At 40.0% G+C, this 22,723-nt stretch overlaps 1 protein-coding gene across 5 annotated transcripts in view; it reads right to left on the bottom strand.

The window, feature by feature from the left end:
- The window catches only part of LOC306886696 (ral GTPase-activating protein subunit alpha-2-like), a 175,581-nt gene that overhangs the window by 81,936 nt on the left and 70,922 nt on the right, over window positions 1–22,723 (bottom strand). For 4 of the 5 annotated variants that reach the window (XM_079444010.1, XM_079444012.1, XM_079444009.1 and 1 more), the window contains exons 15-22: window positions 20,279–20,516; window positions 12,111–12,284; window positions 6,320–6,430; window positions 5,884–5,972; window positions 5,712–5,802; window positions 2,501–2,683; window positions 814–933; window positions 66–259 (exon numbers count right to left, since the gene is read on the bottom strand). In XM_079444010.1, coding sequence (XP_079300136.1) covers window positions 66–259; window positions 814–933; window positions 2,501–2,683; window positions 5,712–5,802; window positions 5,884–5,972; window positions 6,320–6,430; window positions 12,111–12,284; window positions 20,279–20,516 — 1,200 coding nt within the window. The remainder of the gene's footprint in view (window positions 1–65; window positions 260–813; window positions 934–2,500; window positions 2,684–5,711; window positions 5,803–5,883; window positions 5,973–6,319; window positions 6,431–12,110; window positions 12,285–20,278; window positions 20,517–22,723) is intronic. The other variant, XM_079444011.1, reaches the window with a different exon arrangement.

Raw genomic sequence — 22,723 nt, 5'->3', positions numbered from 1 at the left:
ATCTTTTGCATTTCATTTCTAAGGTAACTGTTAACCAGGCTTTGTGGGGAACGAAGGCAACCTACCTTGGCCAGCTTGTGCCAGAGCTCGTAGAGGTAACTGAAGACCTTGGCGTGGATGCGGGCGCAGCGGATGCTGTTCACATCACCGAGAATCCCCAAGATCCTCCTCCAGAGAACGAAGGCCGAGTCGGCGTGCCAGCCGGTCAAACTGCCCCCGGCGATGATGCTGATATCATCAGCCAGAAACTCACTGCTGTCTGTAAAAGGAAGAGCAGACACACATAGTGATGCCTTTTAGTATAATATTTTCTCCCTTTATCTACCTGTTGCATGTGTCTTTTTGTTGTTTTTTCCTGCTGAGATCCACATTCTCACTCTGTTATACTATATGAGCCATTAAAACTCGTTTGGTGGAACACTACAGTACGTTTTCGTATACAGTTTACTTTCTTTGTTTAAAAGTTCTGTCTAATAATTAATAAGACAGAACTGTTAAACTGAGACAGCAATCTAATTAGGATGGAGAATGGGAGCTCCAACATTTAGGCAAACATCACAGTCAAAATAAAAGTCCCAATTCTGACACATCAGATGCCAGATGCCAATAATAAAAAAATGCCTTGTTCCCGTCCATGAAGAACATTTCAAATGAGTTATTTATGAGGTTTCATTTTGGTCAAGATGTTGTCTTAGAAGAAAGCTGCTTGTGTGAAGGTCTGGAAATATGTTGCCTTGAATGGATGGATTGAAGTAGAGTGAAGTACACAAGATGAGTTTGGTCTGAGGGAGGTTGAGAGGATGAGTGCAATACCCAGATGGTGAGGCACATTCATGGCATCCTCCAGGAGCTGAGGGCCCTCACAGCAGCCATGAGGCACGAGGAGAGCCGGAGACACTGGGGGACAGTGAGGAGGGGCGGCAAAATCAGACCCTACACAACAACACAGTGATGGATGGAAGGGCGGTGGAATCACATCTTACACAAACAGGGAAATCAAACACACTTAAAGACACATGAGGCACAACAGCTGATCCTGATATAATCATCAAATAATCAGTAGCAGATGCTAGGATGATTTAAAGCAGTGCTTCTCCACCATATTCAAAGGCCCGACACTTCTCTAAAAATAAACTTCAATGTATTGAACTTCAGCCTTGAATGTATTTCATGGCTTCCCCTCTTTATAACCATTGAATTTACAAGATTTTTACAGTCGTTCGTGGTTTACTAAATAAAGGGGTAGTCACACTAAACTTCAATCATGCAATATTTCTTTGGACGCTGCAATGGTTGTGATATCATGTCACACACTCTGCAGTCCCTTTTTGAATCAAATTCAACATATAAAAAATTATGAAATGTAAGAATGTATTTATTTTTTTTTACAGAATTTTCAGTTTTTGGGGGGGTTGAACTTTGCCTGAACAGTCTCCCACATTCACAGTTCATATGAATGTAAGGATTTTTTCAACACAAGGATTGTTTTTTTACACACAATTTCAATCCAACGAATGTATAGTCATTATAAAAATGGCGATTCACTTTTCAAATTTTACTAATTTACATGACTGAATTATTTTATTAGGCTTTCTCATATACCCAGGTTTTCCAAGGCACTGGGGAACCCTAGTGCTTAAAAAAAAAAAAAAAAAAGATAATAATAAATAAATAATAATAATAAAAATAAATAAATAATTTAAATCTAATATATAAATAAATAAAATTTGCTGAGAGGATAAATTAAAATAAGAATTTTTTTACTACTATATATTTTTAGCTTATTTTAATAATACCTTTTTCCTTTTATTTATTTGTTTTTTTTTAAACAATTTTTAGCATCTTGATTCCCCTTGGACATTAGTGCGCTTTGGGCTCCTGGTTGAGAACCACTGATTTAAAGGAATGTTCTGGGTTAAAATACATCTCTCTAATCACAGGTAACCTTGTCTATGGATAATAAACCAAATACTTCCAAATACTATGTCATTTTTTTTTTTTTTTTTTTATGTTCCTTTATGACATGTATACAAAGCATTTTTCTGCCATCAGCCAAACGACTCTCTAATTATCGTAGTTAGCCATAAACATTTTTTTATAAATCTGTAACCATTCACATTAATTTCATGTTAACATGTAATATCTTTAATCTGTATAATGTTTAAATTTCAATAAAGTGTGATGAATTATCTATTTATTTTAATGATTATGCTGGTGCTGTACAATCATTTTTTTAAACTGGCAATTAATGACAAAATCCCACAGATGCTGCTGTATTTAGCCCGGACTATTCCTTTCATCATACGGCATTCGGCTATCATCTTTATTATAAATACTGAGACCAAGTAATGTGCAAGAACAAGAAGAACATCAAGAACAAGACAACTTTCAAACAGAGTGGTGGGACAGCACTTGCTGCTGTGGGTGGACACAGATGGGACACATGAGTGCTGGGTAGGATCAAGGTTCACAGGGGATGGACTGTGCTGAGTTCTGGTACCTGCCAGTGCTTCAGTGTGGCTGAGCAGGAGGCTCCTCTGGCTCACTGTGTCCACAGTAACACTCATGCTCATGTCGTGTGTAGAGGGAGAATCCGGCTCCTCCTCGACCGCGTGCCACGCCAGCAGACCCACCTCAGCATCGTTCAGATAGCCATTAGACGTCTCACTGCTCACACTCTCACCTGACAGAAGAGAGGTTATTTTCACAAAAATATTAGTTATCACACGGCTATCTGAAATGCAGATCTCTGGGGTCTGTTATTCCCTGATAATGTATAACCGTATAGACCGTTCATATCGGTAGCTGAAGACGGTGCTTCTTTTATGTCTCTCATAACACACCAGACTCACCCTCTTTTGTTTCATACAGATACATCTGGTAACATCTTGAGTTTTGGAAGCTCTGTTTAGTGAGCTAATAAAATATTTTAACTATGTTAATTTTCAGTTATGTCCAATTATTTACTTGCATGACAAGTAGCCATGTAAAAGGCAGCATAATGTACATCCAGCTAGTCAGTTGTCATCTTAAATAATACATATATATATTACAGACTGGAGGTTGAGCAGCTGGCTGTATGGTGCAGTCTTAACAACCTGGAGCTCAACACGTTCAAAACAGTGGAGATGATCGTAGACTTCAGGAGAAACCCCCCTGCTCTCCCCCCACTCACCATCATGAACAGCACTGTGACTGCAGTGGAGTCATTCAGATTCCTGGGCACCACAATTTCTCAGGACCTGAAGTGGGATATTCACATTGACTCCATTGTTAAAAAGGTCCAGCAGAGGTTGTGCTTCCTTTACCAGCTGAGGAAGTTCAACCTGCCACAGGAGCTGCTGAAACAGTTCTACTCTGCCATCATTAAATCCATCCTCTGCACTTCAATAACTGTCTGGTTCAGCTCAGCTACCAAATCTGACCTCAGAAGACTACGGAGGGTAGTCCGGACTGCTGAGTGAATCATTGGTACAACCCTCCCCACTCTCCAAGAACTGTACTTATCCAGAGTGAGCAAAAGGGCTGGCAAAATCACTCTGGACCCCTCACATCCAGCACACTCCCTCTTTGAACTGTTGCCGTCTGGTCGATACTACAGAGCTCTGAGCACCAGAACGACACAGACACAGAAACAGTTTCTTCCCTCAGGGAATCCATCTCATGAACACTTGACAACAATTGTGGAACACACAATATTTATACTAATACTAATACTAATGTGGGGAAGTCGTGGCCTAATGTTAGAGAGTCGGACTCGTAATCCAAAGGTTGCAAGTTCGAGTCTCAGGCCGGCAGGAATTGTAGGTGGGGGGAGTGAATGCTCCAATACCACCGAACCCCAAACTGCTCCCCGGGCACCGCAGCATAAATGGTTGCCCACTGCTCGGTGTGTTCACGGTGTGTTCACGGTGTGTTCAATTAGCCATTTTGTCTCCCTGGTGTCATGTGACTCGTTAGTGTTACAAGGTCTCAGGTGTGAATGGGGAGCAGGTGTGTTAAATTTGGTGTTATCGCTCTCACTATCTCATACTGGTCACTGGAAGTACAACATGGCACCTCATGGCAAATAACTCTCTGAGGATCTGAAAAAAAGAATTGTTGCTCTACATAAAGATGGCGTAGGCTATAAGAAGATTGCCAAGACCCTGAAACTGAGCTGCAGCACGGTGGCCAAGACCATACAGCGGTTTAACAGGACAGGTTCCACTCAGAACAGGCCTCGCCATGGTCGACAAAAGAAGTTGAGTGCACGTGCTCAGCGTCATATCCAGAGGTTGTGTTTGGGAAATAGACGTATGAGTGCTGCCAGCATTGCTGCAGAGGTTGAAGGGGTAGGATGTCAGCCAGTCACTGCTCAGACCATACGCCGCACACTGCATCAAATTGGTCTGCATGGCTGTCGTCCAAGAATGAAGCCTCTTCTAAAGATGATGCACAAGAAAGCCCGCAAACAGTTTGCTGAAGACAAGCAGACTAAAGACATGGATTACTGGAACCATGTCCTGTGGTTTGATGAGACCAAGATAAACTTATTTGGTTCAGATGGTGTCAAGCATGTGTGGCGGCAACCAGGAGAGGAGTACAGAGACAAGTGTGTCTTGCCTACAGTCAAGTATGGTGGTGGGAGTGTCATGGTCTGGGGCTGCATGAGGGCTGCTGGCACTGGGGAGCTACAGTTCATTGAGGGAACCATGAATGCCAACATGTACTGTGACATACTGAAGCAGAGACTGGGCCGCAGGGCAGTATTCCAGCATGATAACGACCCCATACACACCTCCAAGACCACCACTGCCTTGCTAAAGAAGCTGAGGGTAAAGGTGATGGACTGGCCAAGCATGTCTCCAGACCTAAACCCTATTGAGCATCTGTGGGGCATCCTCAAACGGAAGGTGGAGGAGCGCAAGGTCTCTAACATCCACCAGCTCCGTGATGTTGTCATGGAGGAGTGGAAGAGGACTCCAGTGGCAACCTGTGAAGCTCTGGTGAACTCCATGCCCAAGAGGGTTAAGGCAGTGACGGAAAGTAATGGTGGCCACACAAAATATTGACACTTTGGGCCCAAATTGGGCATTTTCACTTAGGGGTGTACTCACTTTTGTGGCCAGCGGTTTAGATATTAATGGCTGTGTGTTGAGTTATTTTGAGGGGACAGCAAATTTACACTGTTATACAATCTGTACACGCACTACTTTACATTGTAGCAAAGTGTCATTTCTTCAGTGTTGTCACATGAAAAGATATAATAAAACATTTACAAAAATGTGAGGGGTGTACTCACTTCTGTGCGATACTGTATATATATACACACACACACACACACACACACACACACACACACACACAGATACATTTATTATAATTATTAGTTAATGTCTTATTTTATTACTGCATAATTTTGATAATTATTTATAATATAACATAATTCCCATTGATATTTCCATAATAAATTATACTATGTTGTATGAATGTAAGATGTTTTGCATTTTTTCTATTAAAATCAAGCATAAACCAAACCAAAACAAACAAAACTTAATTTTTACATCATCATCATCATTATTATTATTATTAGTAGCAGTAGTAGTAGTAGCATTACTATTATAGTATACAACCGAGCAAAATAGAATGCAAGAAAAGAAGAAAGAAAGATTTTTTTTTTAACAAGAAGAACAGAAAGATGTCAGGAGTGATCATGGAACAGAGCTCACTTTTCTCCCGTAGTTTACTCTTCAGAAATGTTGGAGCTCCGTCTGCTGGATAATCCAGATCTGATGGACTGCTGCTCCGCCGGATCAGAATCTGTGAATATCCACAAAACTTCAATAAAATTAGCATGCGAAGAATCATTTCATAAATCAAAGGTAATGCAATGATACTGACCGTGGGAGCGTCACCCTCTCTTTTCCCTGTAGAGCTGCTCTCTGACACATATGCTCTGCCCGTTTCCACAGACTCATCTCTCTTCTGACCTTTATTTCAAACCAGTAGCCCACATATCAGAAATCATGCTGCCTGTGATTTCCAAGCAAATTCCTACAGCAGACTAATTCTTAGTTTAAGTTACATTGGCTAATATGCCAAATACAACATGCTGGGTTTATTTATTTTCTTAGAAAAGCAAACCGTAAATATCAGGCCCCTGAAATTCTGCTGGAGAAACTACTGAAGAAGTGACAAGATTCATGTGATTCTACATCATTTTAAACACATACTGTATCGTATATCTAAAGTACTATTCAGCAAAAACGTTCATTTCTACACCCCTCCAGTCATCAGTCTATTACTGTGTGTAATGTGTGTGATTGTGTGTGGGTACCTGGGAAGGTGTCGTTGATGTGCTGTGTGATGTCAGAGGTGCTACTGCTGCGGGGCAGAGGACTGTCTCCATCCCCCATCTCACATTCAGACAGCTGACACTCCTCCACGTCTAGTGGACAAACACACACACCGTCACCAATGCTTCACCTGACACAATCATCATGTTTACCAGAACTCACGAGAAAAACTTTCTATTCATGGGCCCTCGACTTATTCAGCATTTTCATACTAACAGGGCAAACATGCAAATCTGATTATAAACTGTGCTTCAATAATTAAGTGGAAGTTTGCCACAAGCAGTTCTGAGGGCACTAATGGAAAACACCTTTTGTATTTGAATCGAGTAAAAGAGGTTATATAGTGCGCTTAAACAGTTTTCGCAGCTTTCCATCTGGTATTCAATCTCATTGACTGTCTACAAAGTTTGCATGTACCTGCAAACATGCTAAAGTTACAACTAGATGCTCTACATGTGTCTAGAGATACTCTTTAATTTGGTTGTTAGAGCGTGAATGAAGTGAGTAAGTGTTTCCATTAGTGCTCTCTGCACTTCCTCTGGCTGTCTGGATTGAAAGGAAATAGAAGTATCCTTATAAAAACAAAGCATTTATACAGTGGATTATTTGCCTTTTTCCTGGCTACGCTAAATCTTAAATGAAAGCAGATGACTGCAAGATAGAAAAGAGGAAAATAACGTTCCGTGCCGGAGACAGGAAGTTACCTGAGAGTCTGTGAGAGCAGTGAGAGTTGTGAGAGATACCAGGTAAGAAAGAGCTGACAGTGTGGAGCAGCATGGGCACACTCTTAGTGGCCGGCAAAGCCTCACAAAGATGCACACAGTTGCTGATAGACTGACTTCGCTTAGCTGCCCACAGAAGCAGGGAAGGAGAGCACAGGGGAGGGAGAGAAAGAGAGAGAGAGAAGGGGGAAAAGGATCAATTGCATTCTACAGCTGTGGTAATAGCAAGACAATTTATTAAAGGTGAAGCGTGTCATTTCTATGCCAGCAAACCAAACTCAATATTTAGGCTTCAGAATTCATAAAGTTGTGTTCATGTGTAAAGATTATTCTGATTAACAAAACCTGTAAGAATCCTAAACTTTTGTTGGTCAAAGAGCTTATTTACTACAATAATCCAAAAGCCAATGGAAAATCCTATTGGTTTTTGTGAAGGAAACCAGGGTGATGCTGGCTTATGGGTCAGCCTCCAGAAATGTTACTGTATGCCGCTACTCAGACTGATGGTTTGTTTGAAAGCACCTTACACAGAAATGTCACTGCATTTTGAACTGGAATAGGAGCCAGTGTTTTAAAATCCTCAAAAATGACACACTTCAGCTTTAAATGAACACCATGTTGTTCCCAACCCTGCAGTAACAAAAAAGAGGTTGTCATTGAGTGTTTTTTGTTTTGGTTTTTTTGTCTATTGATGCTTTGGAAACACCAATAATACTTTGAAACTGAAATTAAGTGGGATTTAAGCAAAACACAAAAATACAATTTTGCCTACAGTTGCATTTCTGTATTAAAATTAAAATGCTGAGCACCTGACTTTAAAAGAATAATAATGATAATGTGCACAGATAAATCAATTACAGTAAACAAAACAATATTCCATAAAAAACAAGAACTGTCAGTTTTGATTTCAGGGTGACTTTAAAGATAAACCTTTTAGTACAAAACTAGTTTTACTAACTAACTAAACTAGTAATTCCCACCTCATGCTCTTAGTTCTGATTAGACTGCATCACATCTGGCCAGACAGTCGCGTACGGCTGTAAACCTAAAGAAATGTCAATGCGACCGAAGCTCAAATCTGATCTGAAAATTCCAAATATGAATATAATCTGAACTTGACACAACTCTTGTACTACTCTCCATTGGATATGAATGACACAAAAAATATAATGAATCTTCTACATGAGTGACCTGTAAGTTTCATAAAAGACGCTAAGAAAAGCGGGGATTAAAGTCTAAAACCTGACTTGAAATAAGCAAACAAATCAATTGGGTCTAAAGCGATTTCATAAACGACAATTTAAGTTCACGCAATCTCACTAATTCGATCCAGGTTCAATGAGTCAGGATCATTTGATGTGCACGCTTGCTCTTAAACAGCCCTTAATGTGGATCATGGATCAAATTGACCCAGCATGGCAAACAGCGAATATTTGTGCTGTTTAATAATGCATTTGAGATGTTGTGTTTTCCTCAGTGCATAACTGACACGTCACAGGTATATTTTTCATCTGTAAATGTTAGAAAGTCATGCAAATATATCCATTTTGCTGTCAGGAGTGGACGAGGCTTACGCAAGTGAACGAGCGCATGCGCGCTACACAGAAGCAGCTCAAACAAATAATAGCGCAATAATTCTGAATAAAATATGCATTCTGCTAAAATATTTGTTGTTGGACATTAAATGTAAAAAGCTTGAAAAAAGTCTGCACACTCTCAAACATCAAAAAGTCACAAGCGAGATGAAAGCAATATGAGCAATTTACTGAATAAAAACAAGGCAACCGTTTTGGTCACATGTTGAACATTTTCAATGTCAAGCTGGAGAAACGTTTGCTCTCGCCACAGCCATATCACCCTGCAGCCCAAGACTGGTTGCCCACGGAAGCTAAGCAGGGTTGAGCCTGGTCAGTACCTGGATGGGAGACCTCCTGGGAAAACTAGGTTGCTGCTGGAAGAGGTGTTAGTGAGGCCAGCAGGGGGTGCTCACCCTGCGGTCTGTGTGGGTCCTAACGCCCTGGTATAGTGACGGGGACACCATACTGTAAAAAGCACCGTCTTTCAGATGAGACGTTAAACCGAGGTCCTGACTCTTTGTGGTCACTAAAAATCCCATGGCACTTCTCGTAAAGAGTAGGGGTGTAACCCCGGTGTCCTGGCCAAATTCCCTCCACTAGCCCTTATCAATCATGGCCTCCTAGTAATCCCCATCCACTTGATTGGCTCTATCACTCTCTCCTCTCCACCTGTAGCTGGTGTGTGGTGAGCGCACAGGCGCCGCTGTGCTGTGGCTGCCGTCACATCATCCAAGTGGATGCTGCACACTGGTGGTGCTTGAGGCGAGACCCCCACATGATTGTAAAGCGCTTTGGGTGTACGGCAATACACAATAAAAGCGCTATATAAATGCATCGTTCATTCATTCATCTCTTTTCATCTCGCTTGTGACTTATGGATGTTTGAGAGTGTGTGGACTTTTTTCAAGCTTTTTACTTTTTGGGAAACTTTTTTGGTCTACGCACCGCAGTTGGATTATTTTGAAGGTGCGGTGATTCTCTGGCTGCGTTTCTGGACATTAAATGTGACACATGTAGAATTTTAATCCTACATATAAGTGTATTTTTATGATAGCAGTAACTGTAAAATAAATGTAAGCTGGCTAATACAGCCCTACTATCTCAAATGAGTTAAATGTGTGTCGTCTTATCAGTTAAAATGTAGTCCAATTTCTATTATTTATTTTCATTTTTAATTCAGTGATTTTAACTTTTAATTTAGTATTTTTAATGCTTTAAAGAGCAATTTTAGATTGTAATATTTTAATGTTCCACTAATAACCATAAAAGGTACAGCTGTCATAAAACCCGAGAGAAAGGCTGCATGGCTAGAAACTGCTGATCAGCTGAATGTGCAAGTAGCAACTATATTAAAATACTTTCGTTAAAAAAAAGTCAATACGTTTTGGGCACAATATATTAAATACAGTAGCAGTAGCCTATTTTTTATTTATTTGATTAAGTTGCATTTTCTGTATACTTTTATTTTTGGACTAATAATAAAGTCAACTAATTGTATGTGAGCGAGTCAGTAATAGCAATGCGTTCCTATTGGTCAGTGTTAGAGGAACTCATCTTAACCTGACAGTTAGCCTGCTCCGGACCAGGTTAGTTTCCCAGCATAAATTGCCAAAGTGACTGAGCTTGAGCTATGGTAATTTTGCTTTCAAGTGATCAAGAAACCAAATCAAGTGACACTAAGTCAGAATAAGTGAAATAAGCCTGGTTTATTTGGTAAACTGGTGGTTTACCTGGTGGTTTAAAGTAACACCACACACCTTTCCTCTCTTCAAGCTCCACTGATATATCAGTCATGTCTATGTAATCTGGGTCAAGGGGTTGTTGAAATGACTAACCCAAAGTATGAGCAATTGGAACAGTGAACGCCAATAAAAACACACAGACTAAAATGCAGAGTCCACGAAGGCATCACATCAAAGCACAATCTGAATGAACGCTGAAAGTGTTTGTTCTGTAAAGAGCATTTTCACCAACAACCGATTGGTATTTTTACCAGAAATAAGATGAAGTCAAATAGAGGACACACTTTGAGGATTTCTAACCACGCTCTCGTTCGGCTCATGGCGTCCTTTGATACTCAATCCCCGAGAAGGAAATATGAAGCACATTATTTCAAGTTTGCTCTGCCAGCTCTGATAAGACAAAATATTAGCATTGTGTTTTTTTGGCCACTCCATGTCACGTCTGGAGAAGAGCCGTGAAAGCGGAGGGCTCTATTATTCCCTCTACGGCACGCTTTAATTACCGCCTTTTCTTTCTAGATTACATCGCTTTCGCCGAGTTACCTATTTATGCATATTAATGAGCATTAATTACGCTCTTAATGAAACTATCAAAAACAGGCAGGCAGTTTGATGAGGCGGCTCTCCTAACGAGGAGGGGAGGACGCTGGGCTGTTTGAAGATCAATGTAGAAGAAATCCAATTAGGCAAAAGAAAAGGGGGGAATTTAAAGCCACGTCGTTTCATGTGAGCACACACAATCGAGGATGTTTCTAGGGGCGGCGTGTGCGAGAGGCATCCTTCAGTCTCAAAACGCATCTGCTCCAAACTCAACAAGCTCTCCACCATAAAGAGATGCAATCATCTCCAAACCAGGAAAGATTAAAAGGAAAATATTTCTGCGCATGTGTGTGTAAGGAGACAAAGAGACAGAAAACTTGTGTTTGAGAGCGAGTGTGTCACATGGATTCAGTTCCACTTGTTCTATATATGGTGAGAGCAACAGAACACTTTCTGTCTCCACAAACTCTGTGCCGTGGATGGAATTGTGGAATACAGTCATAAAAATGGAATTGACAGCATAATGCAAAATGTCTCGGAATCTGGCAAATCATCCATGAATAAATCAAAAGTAGGGCTGTACACTAAATCAAATTGTGACATAAACTGTTTGTGAATGTAAGAGTGCAAAAAGACTGTTGAAGTCTGTATGATCAGTGTGTCTCTGTGTGAAGGAGCGCTTTACCTAGCAGTTTACCTACTACACATATTCAAGCTTGAAGAAATTGTGACAAATCTATTGTGTACTATAGTACAGTACGATTCTCAAAGTTAATAAAATTAAATATTTTTATTTATTTATGGAATATCACATTTTTTTCCCAACATGGTTTAATTTTAACAGTAAACTTCTGTTGTGTAGCACTTTGCAAAACCAAAAAAAAAAAAAATTAAACTGTTGAATTTTTATGATTCAATTGATTAGACATGCCTTTTGATTATCAAAATAGTATTTAAATAGAATTAAAACAGAATTCAGGAAAAAAATACAAAACAAAAATGCAAATGGAAAAAATTATTTGGGGAAAAAATAAAAAGCAATTTGGGAAAAATAAAACATCTTCAGGTAAATATGTTTAGAATTACTGTAAGTGAATAAACAAAGCAAGCTATAAGCAAGACACCCTGCATACATCTGAGATAGACTGTTTTCATCTGGAGTGTTCATGAGTGCTGCAGATGAACTCTAACCTGATGCTTTCTGCCTGACGTTGTTGCGAGCTTTCTCCACAGCAGGAGCTCCAGTGGTGGTGGCACTGCGGAACCTCATGGGTTCCTGAGCACCCACCTGGTCTCCAGAGCTCCTCCAGCTCAAGGAGAACGACCGCGCTCCATCTGTAGACTTCTGGGAGTCCTGCATCACTCCTGCAACACACACACACACAATATCATTACTACAGTAACTATCTCTGATTCAAACTCTAGATATCTGAATTATTTCTGCAAATTAGTTTTTAATGTTCACAGAAATGCAGGGGTGTTACTTTACATGCAAAGCAAACATATCAAAATGGCATTCACAATCCATTTTCTTCTTTCATAATGTGACATATTTCTGAGTAGAGTAAGACATTTGATATAGGGGATGAAAATAAAGATGACTTAATTACCCAAACGAAAGTGACAGTGTGTTTTTTATGGTCAATAACCTTGGGATTAATTAATAAAAGTAGCAATTTCACCATAAAAGTATGTAATTACAGTGTGCTGTGTTTGACAGTCACTGTGTGACTTTCAGTACTGTGTAAAAGAAAAGAAAAACGCACGGTACTGTACAGGAGCTAACTTGAAGAGTAATTTTATCATATTAACTACACTACCCAGCATGTCACATGGTTTAACACGTTATTCACTCATTCATTAAATATTTTCTTTAGAGTTAATTGCAGTTCAGTTGCAAGATCAATTGAAGTACAATTTCTATCAAGATAAGACGCAGATTTTTACTGCAATTTTTTTTAATAAGGACGTGAAAATTTGATAGCCTTTACATAGAAACTTTTAAGAATGTATTACCTATTAATGCATTATTAATGCATATTTTTCATTTAATATCCGTGAGTAAAACAATGTATTTGCAATCATCATGCTTATTTTTAAGCATGTAATTTACACACACTAGGGATGCACCGATACCGCTATCGGGTCCGATACTGAGCTCATGTACTCGTACATGTACTCATTAAAATGCCCCGATATCAAACGCCGACACCACACAGCACGTGATAAGTGCCATATTCAGACAAAGAAACACCAACCACAGAAAAACAGACAGCAGAATGGAGTTATTAGTGATTAAATATGTCTACAAAGTATATGTATGCAATAAATATAATGTTAAACGTTCAGTATTAACGCCTGTATAGCTGATGTGCGGGAGCTGATAAGCAAAGCACGCTGAGTGGATTGAGCGAGCGGCGGCGCAGATGCGCAAGCTTGTCGAGTGAATATCCCTTTTTCACAGATATCACTGGAAAGTCTGTACTTCGGTCATATATGTCAAAAACAAGTAAGTAAAACAATGCAAAAGTTACTTAACAGTAGGGAGAGAGAGAGAGAGTGCGCACTTCTGTTGTGTGATCTTTATTGATGTTCGCTCACATAGCACGCATAATTTGACTTAAAACTAAATCATAAATATAAGACAACTTAAGGGGCATTCATTCACTATAAACATCATTTATTTTCAACCTTAAGCATACACAACTTTCTGGCAAAGGGAACCTAGCAGCCCGTGTGAAATGCGCTAGGGTGTACTGTTCTTGTTGGTCTCATTCTGCACCAGTACAAATACATGCGCGCGCTGCGTGTGTTTTGCTTGCTTCATGAGTGTTTCTGCATTATATGAGTGGCTTTGAAATCTAAATCGCAGCATGTTTCAGGAGAAAAAAACGTGACTTCTATTTCTGAAAATATCACAGTTAGAAGTTCAAGTTCAAGTTGAGCTTTATTGTCATTCTGCTACATGTGGGGACATACAGTGGAACGAAATGTCGTGTCTCGCAGGAACACGGTGCTACATAAATACAAACATACAACAATGAAGTAAAAAACACTATAAACCTATACACAACTAACCTACTGACAGATTTAACTATAAGTATACTATATAAGTATTTACCCTATACAAACTAAAGTAGGGGTCGACCGATATGTGTTTTTCAGGGCCGATGTCGATACCGATTATTACAGACCAAGTAGACCGATAACCGATATATTGAACCGATATATATGTCTGGTGTAAAAATTAAAATGAATGTCAAAATTAAGAATAACAAGGGCTCTGACAAAAACCGCCTTCCCTAGTGTTGGTTGCACTTCTTACTCTTGTCTTCCCCCATGCATCCATCTACAATAAGGGTAATATATAAAGAGAGAGTTAAAAGTGGGGCCACTGCATGCTTCATGATTAAGCCTATGAATACTAAATACTACAGCTAAACAGCTTGGAGAAATGTAAGTATTTGGCTTCAATAATTTACATGTTAGAAATGTATGTGTAATAGCATAACCTCTCATAATTCTTCATTAATTATTTTCGGTTGACTAAATCATAACCTACAAGAGGGGGCTATTCAATTCATCATCTAATGCACATCCGTTGATTAATTTAAAAAGCGCAATGTATATAATAAGTGTAAATAATTTAATTGTCTTCATAGCTCCATTGTAGAAGTTGTGAAGAAGACCGCAACTATTTTAATGAAACTATAACACTAATAGCCTGTTATAGGCACACTTGGTTCAATAGCCTATTGAAATGTCCCAATTTCCGTCATCATAATCTTGGCCTATGTGACAGTATCTTAGTCTTGGCTTATGTGACAGTAATTTCCATTAGTTTTAATTTACGGAGCAGTGCAAATGAAGGCATAAAACATTAATTTAATTTATCTTTTAATCAAATGAGAGTTAAACTATTTTTTGTCAAATGTTTACTATTAAAATTAAAACATGTAAGAAATAGCGTATTGTGTGATTGTTCTTTTAAACAAAAGCTGTAATAATTGTAGTAGCATTAGTAAATAAACCAAACTTTTATTTTGACGGGTTGCCATGAGGACCTCTTAAGTTTCTGTAGCCTATTTATGATATGACGATCGTTTTACTCAAACGAAACAGTCAAATGCTCATGAAGTAACTCTCAGAGCAGTTCTGGGGATGATGTTCATGTATTTATGTCCTCATTTAGTGACATGGCAGATGCGGAAAACACCGCGAGCGTCGCGCACTTCAGTGTGTGTGTGTGTGTGTGTGTGTGTCAAAACCGCGCGTCTGTGCCATTCACATATACAGAGACACGCCGAACATGCAGAATTCATATTTAAATAGTCTTTTTGCAGCTTAATCTTTACAGCTAGTCCATATCATGAGTCGATTTAAGTGTACTGACCTACTTTTGATTAATTCATCCAAACTTTGACTAATTCCGTGACTCTGCGTTATACAGTAAATGCTATTTATATGACTGGATTCCGCGATTCCCCCTGCGTCTCCCCCATCTCGGAAACCATAAATAGATAATATTGAGGTTTTTACAACTTCAGTGTAGTGGATTGTAATTTATTGCAACTTGAGCAACGTCTGCTGCTGCCTTTGAGAGAGAACTGATGCGTGATGAAGCAGCACCAGTTAGCAAGCGCTTTCGGTGTGAGAGCGCCTTTAGTCTTCCACGTTGATTGGTTGGACTCCTGACTCTCAACAAATCAGATGTGTGGTGGGCGGAGACTGCTCTAGGCCACAGAGTGGTGAGTTCCGACAGGCTGCATCAGAGCCAAATAGCGCGTTTCAAAATTAAATAATTTTATCGGCACATCGGTTTTGAAAATGACCGATGCCGATTATCATAAAAATGCTTAATATCGGTGCCAATAATCGGCCAGGCCGATAATCGGTCGACCCCTAAACTAAAGAATAAAGGATAAAAAATACAACTATACGAATGCTTCACATAAATATTTACCCTATACAAACTAAACAAATAGAAGATAAAAAATACAAACTATACAAATGCTTCACAAATACTGTACATGTGCAAAGAGAGACATTTGAGTCAGCAGCTGGTTGGGGAACAGTGTAGGATGATTTGTAGTGCATGAGCATGTAAACATACATATATTGCTGAGTCTTTTGTGGGATTGTGTTCACGCAGCAGTGTGTGTAAAGTGTCCATAGTGCACATAGTGTAAAGTGTCCATAGTGTAAAGTGTCCATAGTGCACATAGAGGAGAGTGTGGTTTGTACAGGCCCACTCACCTGTGTGTAGCACACTTCGAATTGCGCACAAAAAAAAATAAATAAAAAAAATAAAAGATTCCATACAGTTTTTTCCTTTGGTGTGGTAAGGTTGGGGGGTGTGGTCCATGTTACAGGAGGTAGGGGTTTGCATGGGGTTTCAGAGGGGGGCGGGGTGATTTGAGTTCAGGGCTCTCACAGCCTGGGGGAAAAAGCTGTTGAGCAGTCTGGCGCAGCGGGCTCTGATGCTCCGGTACCGTCTTCCTGATGGTAGGAGCTGGAAGAGACTGTGGGAGGGATGGGTGGAGTCCTTCACGATGCTGTTGGTTTTGCTGGAGCATCGTGTAAGGAAAATGTCCAGGATGGAGGGGAGAGGGGCACCGATGATCTTAGCAGCTGTGTTCACTGTCCGCTGGAGGGTCCTGCGGTCAGCAGCACTGCAGTTCCCGTACCAGACAGTGATGCAGCTGGTCAGCACACTCTCAATGGTGCCTCTGTAGAATGTGGTGAGGATGGGTGGAGGGAGACTTGCTCTTTTCAGCCGACGGAGAAAGTGTAGGCGCTGTTGTGCCTTTTTGGAGAGTGACATGGTGTTGGTGGTCCAGGTGAGATCCTCTGTGATGTGCACCCCCAGGAATTTAGTGCTGCTGACTCTCTCCACAGTCGAGCTGTCGATGGTCAGTGGGGGGTGGTCAACGGAGTTTCTTCTGAAGTCCATCACAACCTCCTTTGTCTTCTCCACATTGAGGGACAGATTGTTTGTGCCACACCATTCAGCCAGCTGTGCCACTTCCTCTCTGTAGTGCGTTTCATCATTGTTGCTGATGAGACCTACCACTGTTGTGTCATCAGCAAACTTGATGATGTGGTTGGAGCTGAACTTTGCAGTGCAGTCGTGGGTCAGCAGTGTGAAGAGCAGCGGGCTGAGCACACAGCCTTGTGGGGCACCTGTGCTCAGTGTGGTAGTGCTCGAGGTGTTGTGACCGACACGGACTGACTGAGGTCTTCCAGTTAGAAAGTCCAGGATCCAGTTACAAAGGGAATTGTTAAGGCCCAGCAGATTTAGTTTATTTATGAGCTGTTGTGGGATTATTGTGTTGAATGCCGAGCTGAAGTCAATGAACAGCATTCTAACATAGGAGTCTTTGTTTTCTAGGTGGGTAAGAGCCAGGTGGAGGGTGGAGGAAATTGCATCGTCCGTAGAGCGGTTTGGACAGTATGCAAACTGGAGCGGGTCGAGTGTGTTGGGGAGGCTGGTTTTTATGTTATGCATGACTAGCCTCTCAAAGCACTTCATCATGATTGGAGTCAGTGCTATGGGACAGTAGTCATTGAGACAGGACACAGGTGGTTTCTTTGGTACCGGTATGATTGTTGTGGTTTTGAGACATGTGGGGACGACTGCCTGGCTCAGCGAGGTGTTGAAGATATCTGTTAGGACATCTGTCAGCTGTGTCAGCTGACATCTGTCAGCACAGTCTCTCAGAACACGGCCAGGTATGTTGTCAGGACCCGCAGCCTTGCGTGGGTTAATCCTAGATAGGGTCTTCCTTACGTCGGCTGGAGACAGACAGAGCGCCCGGTCGTTGGGAGGTGTGGGCAGTTTTTGTGCAGGTGTGTCATTCTGCATTTCAAACCGTGAATAAAAGTGGTTGAGTGCATCGGGGAGGGATGTGTCCTCATCACAGGCCTGTGGCGGGGGCTTGTAGTCAGCGATGGTCTGAATGGCTTGCCACAGGCTCCGTGTGTCTCTGCTGTCTGTGAAGTGGTTGTTTATTTTTTGGGCATATGACCGTTTTGCATTTTTGATGCCACAGGACAGATTGGCTCTTGCTGTTTTGAGGGCTGCTTTACCTCCTGATCTGAATGCTTCATCTCTGGTCTTTAGCAGCCCACAAACATGTGGTGATGGTCCTGGTGACTGTGACATCATCAGTGCACTTCTTGATGTAAGCAGTCACAGTTTCAGTGTACTCATTCAGGTCTGTGTGGTTGTTGTAGGTGGCTGCCTCTTTAAACATATTCCAGTCTGTGTCCTGGAAGCAGTCCTGCAGTGCTGAGGTGGCATTGTCTGGCCATACTGTGATCTGCTTTTGAACCGGTTTGGTGAGTTTGAGAAGTGGTCTATATGCTGGGATTAGCATAACAGAGATGTGGTCTGAGTACCCGAGGTGGGGGCGGGGTTCAGCCTTGTAAGAGTTCTTTACTGTTGTGTAAACAAAGTCCAGTGTGTTGTTTCCCCTTGTTGCAAAGTTCACATGTTGGTAGAACTTTGGCAAAACTGTCTTTAAGTTTGCGTGGTTGAAGTCACCGGCTATGATGAAAAAGCCGTCAGGGTTTTTTGTTTGTTGTTCGCTGATGGCGCTATACAGTTCACGAAGCGCGTCCTTAGCGTTTGCACACGGGGGGATGTAAATCGCTACAATAACAATGGCCGTGAACTCCCGCGGCAAATAGAACGGTCGACACTTCACAATCATAAACTCCACCAGTGATGAACAGTGTTTTGATAATACCGCAGCATTGTTACACCAGTCTTTGTTGATATATACACACAAGCCACCTCCGCGGGTCTTACCAGACAGTGATGAATCTCTGTCCGCTCGGAAGTTGGTTAGCCCGTGCAATTGAATGGCGGAGTCCGGGATGTTGTCGTTTAGCCATGTTTCGGTGAAAACAAACACAAAACAGTCCCTTGCCTCATGCTGTGTAGACCGACTGAGTTGAATTAAGTCCAGTTTGTTTTCCAGAGAGCGAACGTTTGAGAGCATGAGTGTTGGAAGAGCCGGTCTTGTGGGGTTAGCTCTTAGCCTAGCTCGTATACCTTACCGCGCTTCCGTCCTCTCTCACACCGCTTGCGACGCTGCCTTGTGCGGGTAGCGTCAGTAGGCGAGGTCGCGGTCTCGAGGTCCGGCTTCAGCAGTAAGCAAAGGCCTCGTAGCTTCTCAATAGCTGCCGGTGAGAGTTGATATTCATATGCGTTGCTGATATCCAAAAGACTTTGGCGATCATAGATGAATTCTGGGGTGATTTCCTTAAGAGTTAGCGGTAAACTGACACTATTTGGAGACGAACAGACAACATTAAACGACATAAAAGCACTGTCTTTGGGACCCGGAGCAGCCGCTGCGACTGACCGCGCCGCCATCTTCCTTCCATTCCATAGAAGATTTATAACGCCATCTTCCTTCCTTCCATAGAAGATTTATAACGAGTGGTTCCCTGCATTATTACAGCAAAATGCATGATTACAGTAGGCTACTAAGCCGCTGCAATGGAGCAGCTCTAATGCTATTAAAATGAAAGATGATGTAACAGAGCAAAAAAACAATAAACAGTGAAAGTAACTAAAACATGTAAAATACATTTTAATGGGCATAATTAAATGTGAAAATAACCAAAGGATATACAGTCAAACCAAAAATTATTCAGAGACCAGATATAATTTTTGAATTTTTTTTGGTAGTGGTTGCAGGACACTATAGTTCATTTATGTAAGTGAGGACAGCAAAAAAGTAAACTGTGACATAAAATACCCAAAAATTCTTCATATAGTGGACTACCAGTAAAATTGATAAAAATGTGGGACAAAAAATTATTCAGACTTATTCAGAAGTTCAGGTTTTCATGAACCTGGTTGACAGCATACCCAGGAGACTACAGGCGATCATTAAGGCTAAGGGTGGCTCGACAAAGTATTGATAGTTGTGTAAATATTGTCATACTAACAGCTGTCTGAATAATTTTGGTTGATTGTAATCCATTACGTACCTTTCTATCAAAGTTATCTGACATCATCAAGATGAATTTATTCTTACACAGTTTAACTCTGAGTTCTTGTCATATTTCATAACCATTTTCTAAACTATAGCGAATAAACTGTGATAATGTGAGAAATATTGAAGGTGTCTGAGTAAATTTTGGTTTGACTGTATCTATTTGATAAATGAAGTTAACCAACTAACTTTACACATACTCTTTTGGTTTCTGCACCCAATATTTAAAAAATTTACAAATACAATGAAAATATCGGTACTCGGTATCAGCAAGTACCAAAACTTAAAGTATCGTATCGGGCGAGTACTGGAAAAAGTGGTATCGGTGCATCCCTAACATACACCCACCCTTGCCCCGCTGCTTCTTTTCCTTCTGCTCTGAGAGTTTGTCCAACGGTAGGTTGTGGAGGTCCAGGCTGTAGACATGACGGGCCAGTACTGCAGTGAGAGAGTCCATGATGCTGGCCCACTCGAACACCAGCTCCTCCCAGTGACTGAGAGAGGACAGGACAGCCAGCAGCTCATCCCACAGCTCACGCGAGATAAACACGGTCAGGTTGGCCCGCACCCACGCCACGAAGATCGTCTGCAAATGACAGCAGCACACAATTCAAACAGCCTGACCCCCACATCAACCCATATCAACTACATCATCATACGCAACAATAACAATCTTACAAGCAAAGTATTACACAGGGTAAAGCATTCTACTGTCATTAGAGTTTTATCCAAAGTAAACAAAGACCTTATACAAAGAGAGAAATTAAAGAATGTTATCTTCATGTTCTAATATTAAAAGTCATTCTTCAAATCAATTTTGCCATAATAAAATCAGTTATTCTGTTACAGCAAAATACATGAATTTTAAATATTTGTGATAGTTCTTGTGCACACAATACAGTATTACTTAAGCTTTTGGCAAAGAATTACCACCCAGAGATCATATGATCGTAAACACCAAAATTACTTCATTAAAGTGAATGTAAAAGGACATACACTACTGTTTAAAAGTTTAGGGTTGGTACGATTTTTTTCAAAAGAGACAGCATTCATTTGATCAAAACGTTTCAAATTTTTTATAGAATTTTAAGTGTAATTAATTTTTGATATTTATTTAATATGCTGTTTTACTGCTCAAGAACCATTTCTTATTATTAACCAGTGTTGGGGGAAACACATTACAAGTAATGCGAGTTACGTAATCAGATTAGATTAAGTAACTAGTAAAGTAACTCATTACTTAATTTAGAATTTACTCATTACTATTAATTTAGAAGAAAATATCTGAGTTACTTTTTCAAATAAGTAACGCCAGTTACTTTGTTTCTCATGTCTTGACTGACAGCTCTGGTGTTGCCATGTTGAGAGAAATTGGGAGTAAGTGCAGAGCGCTGTGTGAGAACATGATGCTTACTGTAGTTCTAGATTAAATATGAACATGCATTTATTCATCTCACTGCACAAAAACAGATTCAGTATTCCTCAAAATGAATTAAAAGAGTCAAATGCAAACTCAGAATATTATACAAACCTGCTATAAATCAATGTTAAATAAGACAAATATAATTTATGAATTTAATCCCATTTTATTAACCAATCTCTTTGCTACTGACCTTCGATGATCCAATGCAACCATACTAAGCCAAAATGACACATTATCATTTTTGTTATTGTTGAATAGTGTTGACCTTTCTTCTCCTGCATCATATTCTTCATGAAATTTGATTGAGCTGCGCCCTCTACTGTGCAGAAGTGAATTGACATTTCCTTCAGCCTGAGGCATATTCAGTACACTTTTGTTGTGAAAAGGGCTTTCGGTTACACTTTATTTTAAGGCGTCCTTGTTACAGTTTAATTATACATTTAAGTACTGAATAATATTAATTAACTACATGTACTTACTACATGGTTAGGTTTAGGATTAGGGTTATTTTCATGTAATTATGCATGCAAGTATTACATTTGTAAAAGAATAACTTTTTTTCATATTAAAAACAAGCAAGCAAGCCCTGCCCAGATTTAAAAAGTAACTCAAAAGTATTGTAACGCATTACTTTCCATAAAAAGCAATTAGTTACCTGTTTAAGTAGTAACGCAATATTGTAATGCATTACTTTTAAAAGTAATTTTCCCCAACACTGTTATTAACAATGTTGAAAACAGCTGTGCTACTTCATATTATTATTTATTTTTATTTTTTGTATCACAATTTTTATAATAGAAACTGTGATACATTTTTTTCTGAATTCATTGATGAATAGAGAGTAGAAAAGAACAGCGTTTATTTGAAATAGATTTTTTTAGTAACAAAGTCATTAGTCCTGATCAATTAAATGCATCACTGCTGAAAATAAATGCACACATAGCTAAATATATACATAATATTGTACATTCATTGCATTTTACTTAACCTGTTATTGATGTCTTAATGTATGACATGTGTAAATGACAAACTGGAAGGAAAACATACCTTTATAATTAGATTTAATATTATATTATATTAATATTTTAATATTATATCATATGTGCAGCATTAGGGCTTCCTACCAAGTTTATAACATAGCTGAGAGAGAAATGTTAATTATAATTGGATTCATTTAGAGACTGAGACATAATTTCTTCAATAAATCACTGTTTAATAAATTGTCATTTGTTTTTTTCCCTGTTGTACCAAAAGCATACCCAATCCGTGACTTCAAATCCGAGGTATGCAATACTCATTTTTTTGTGTACCGTTACACTCCTAAATAATATATAATAAAAGATGTATATCTGACTGACGCATGATGGTGC

Source organism: Barbus barbus (genome assembly GCF_936440315.1).
Source record: "Barbus barbus genome assembly, chromosome: 20".
Lineage (NCBI taxonomy): Eukaryota > Metazoa > Chordata > Actinopteri > Cypriniformes > Cyprinidae > Barbus > Barbus barbus.
The sequence above is the reverse complement of the archived record's forward strand: the minus strand, read 5'-3'. Positions and strand labels throughout refer to the sequence as shown.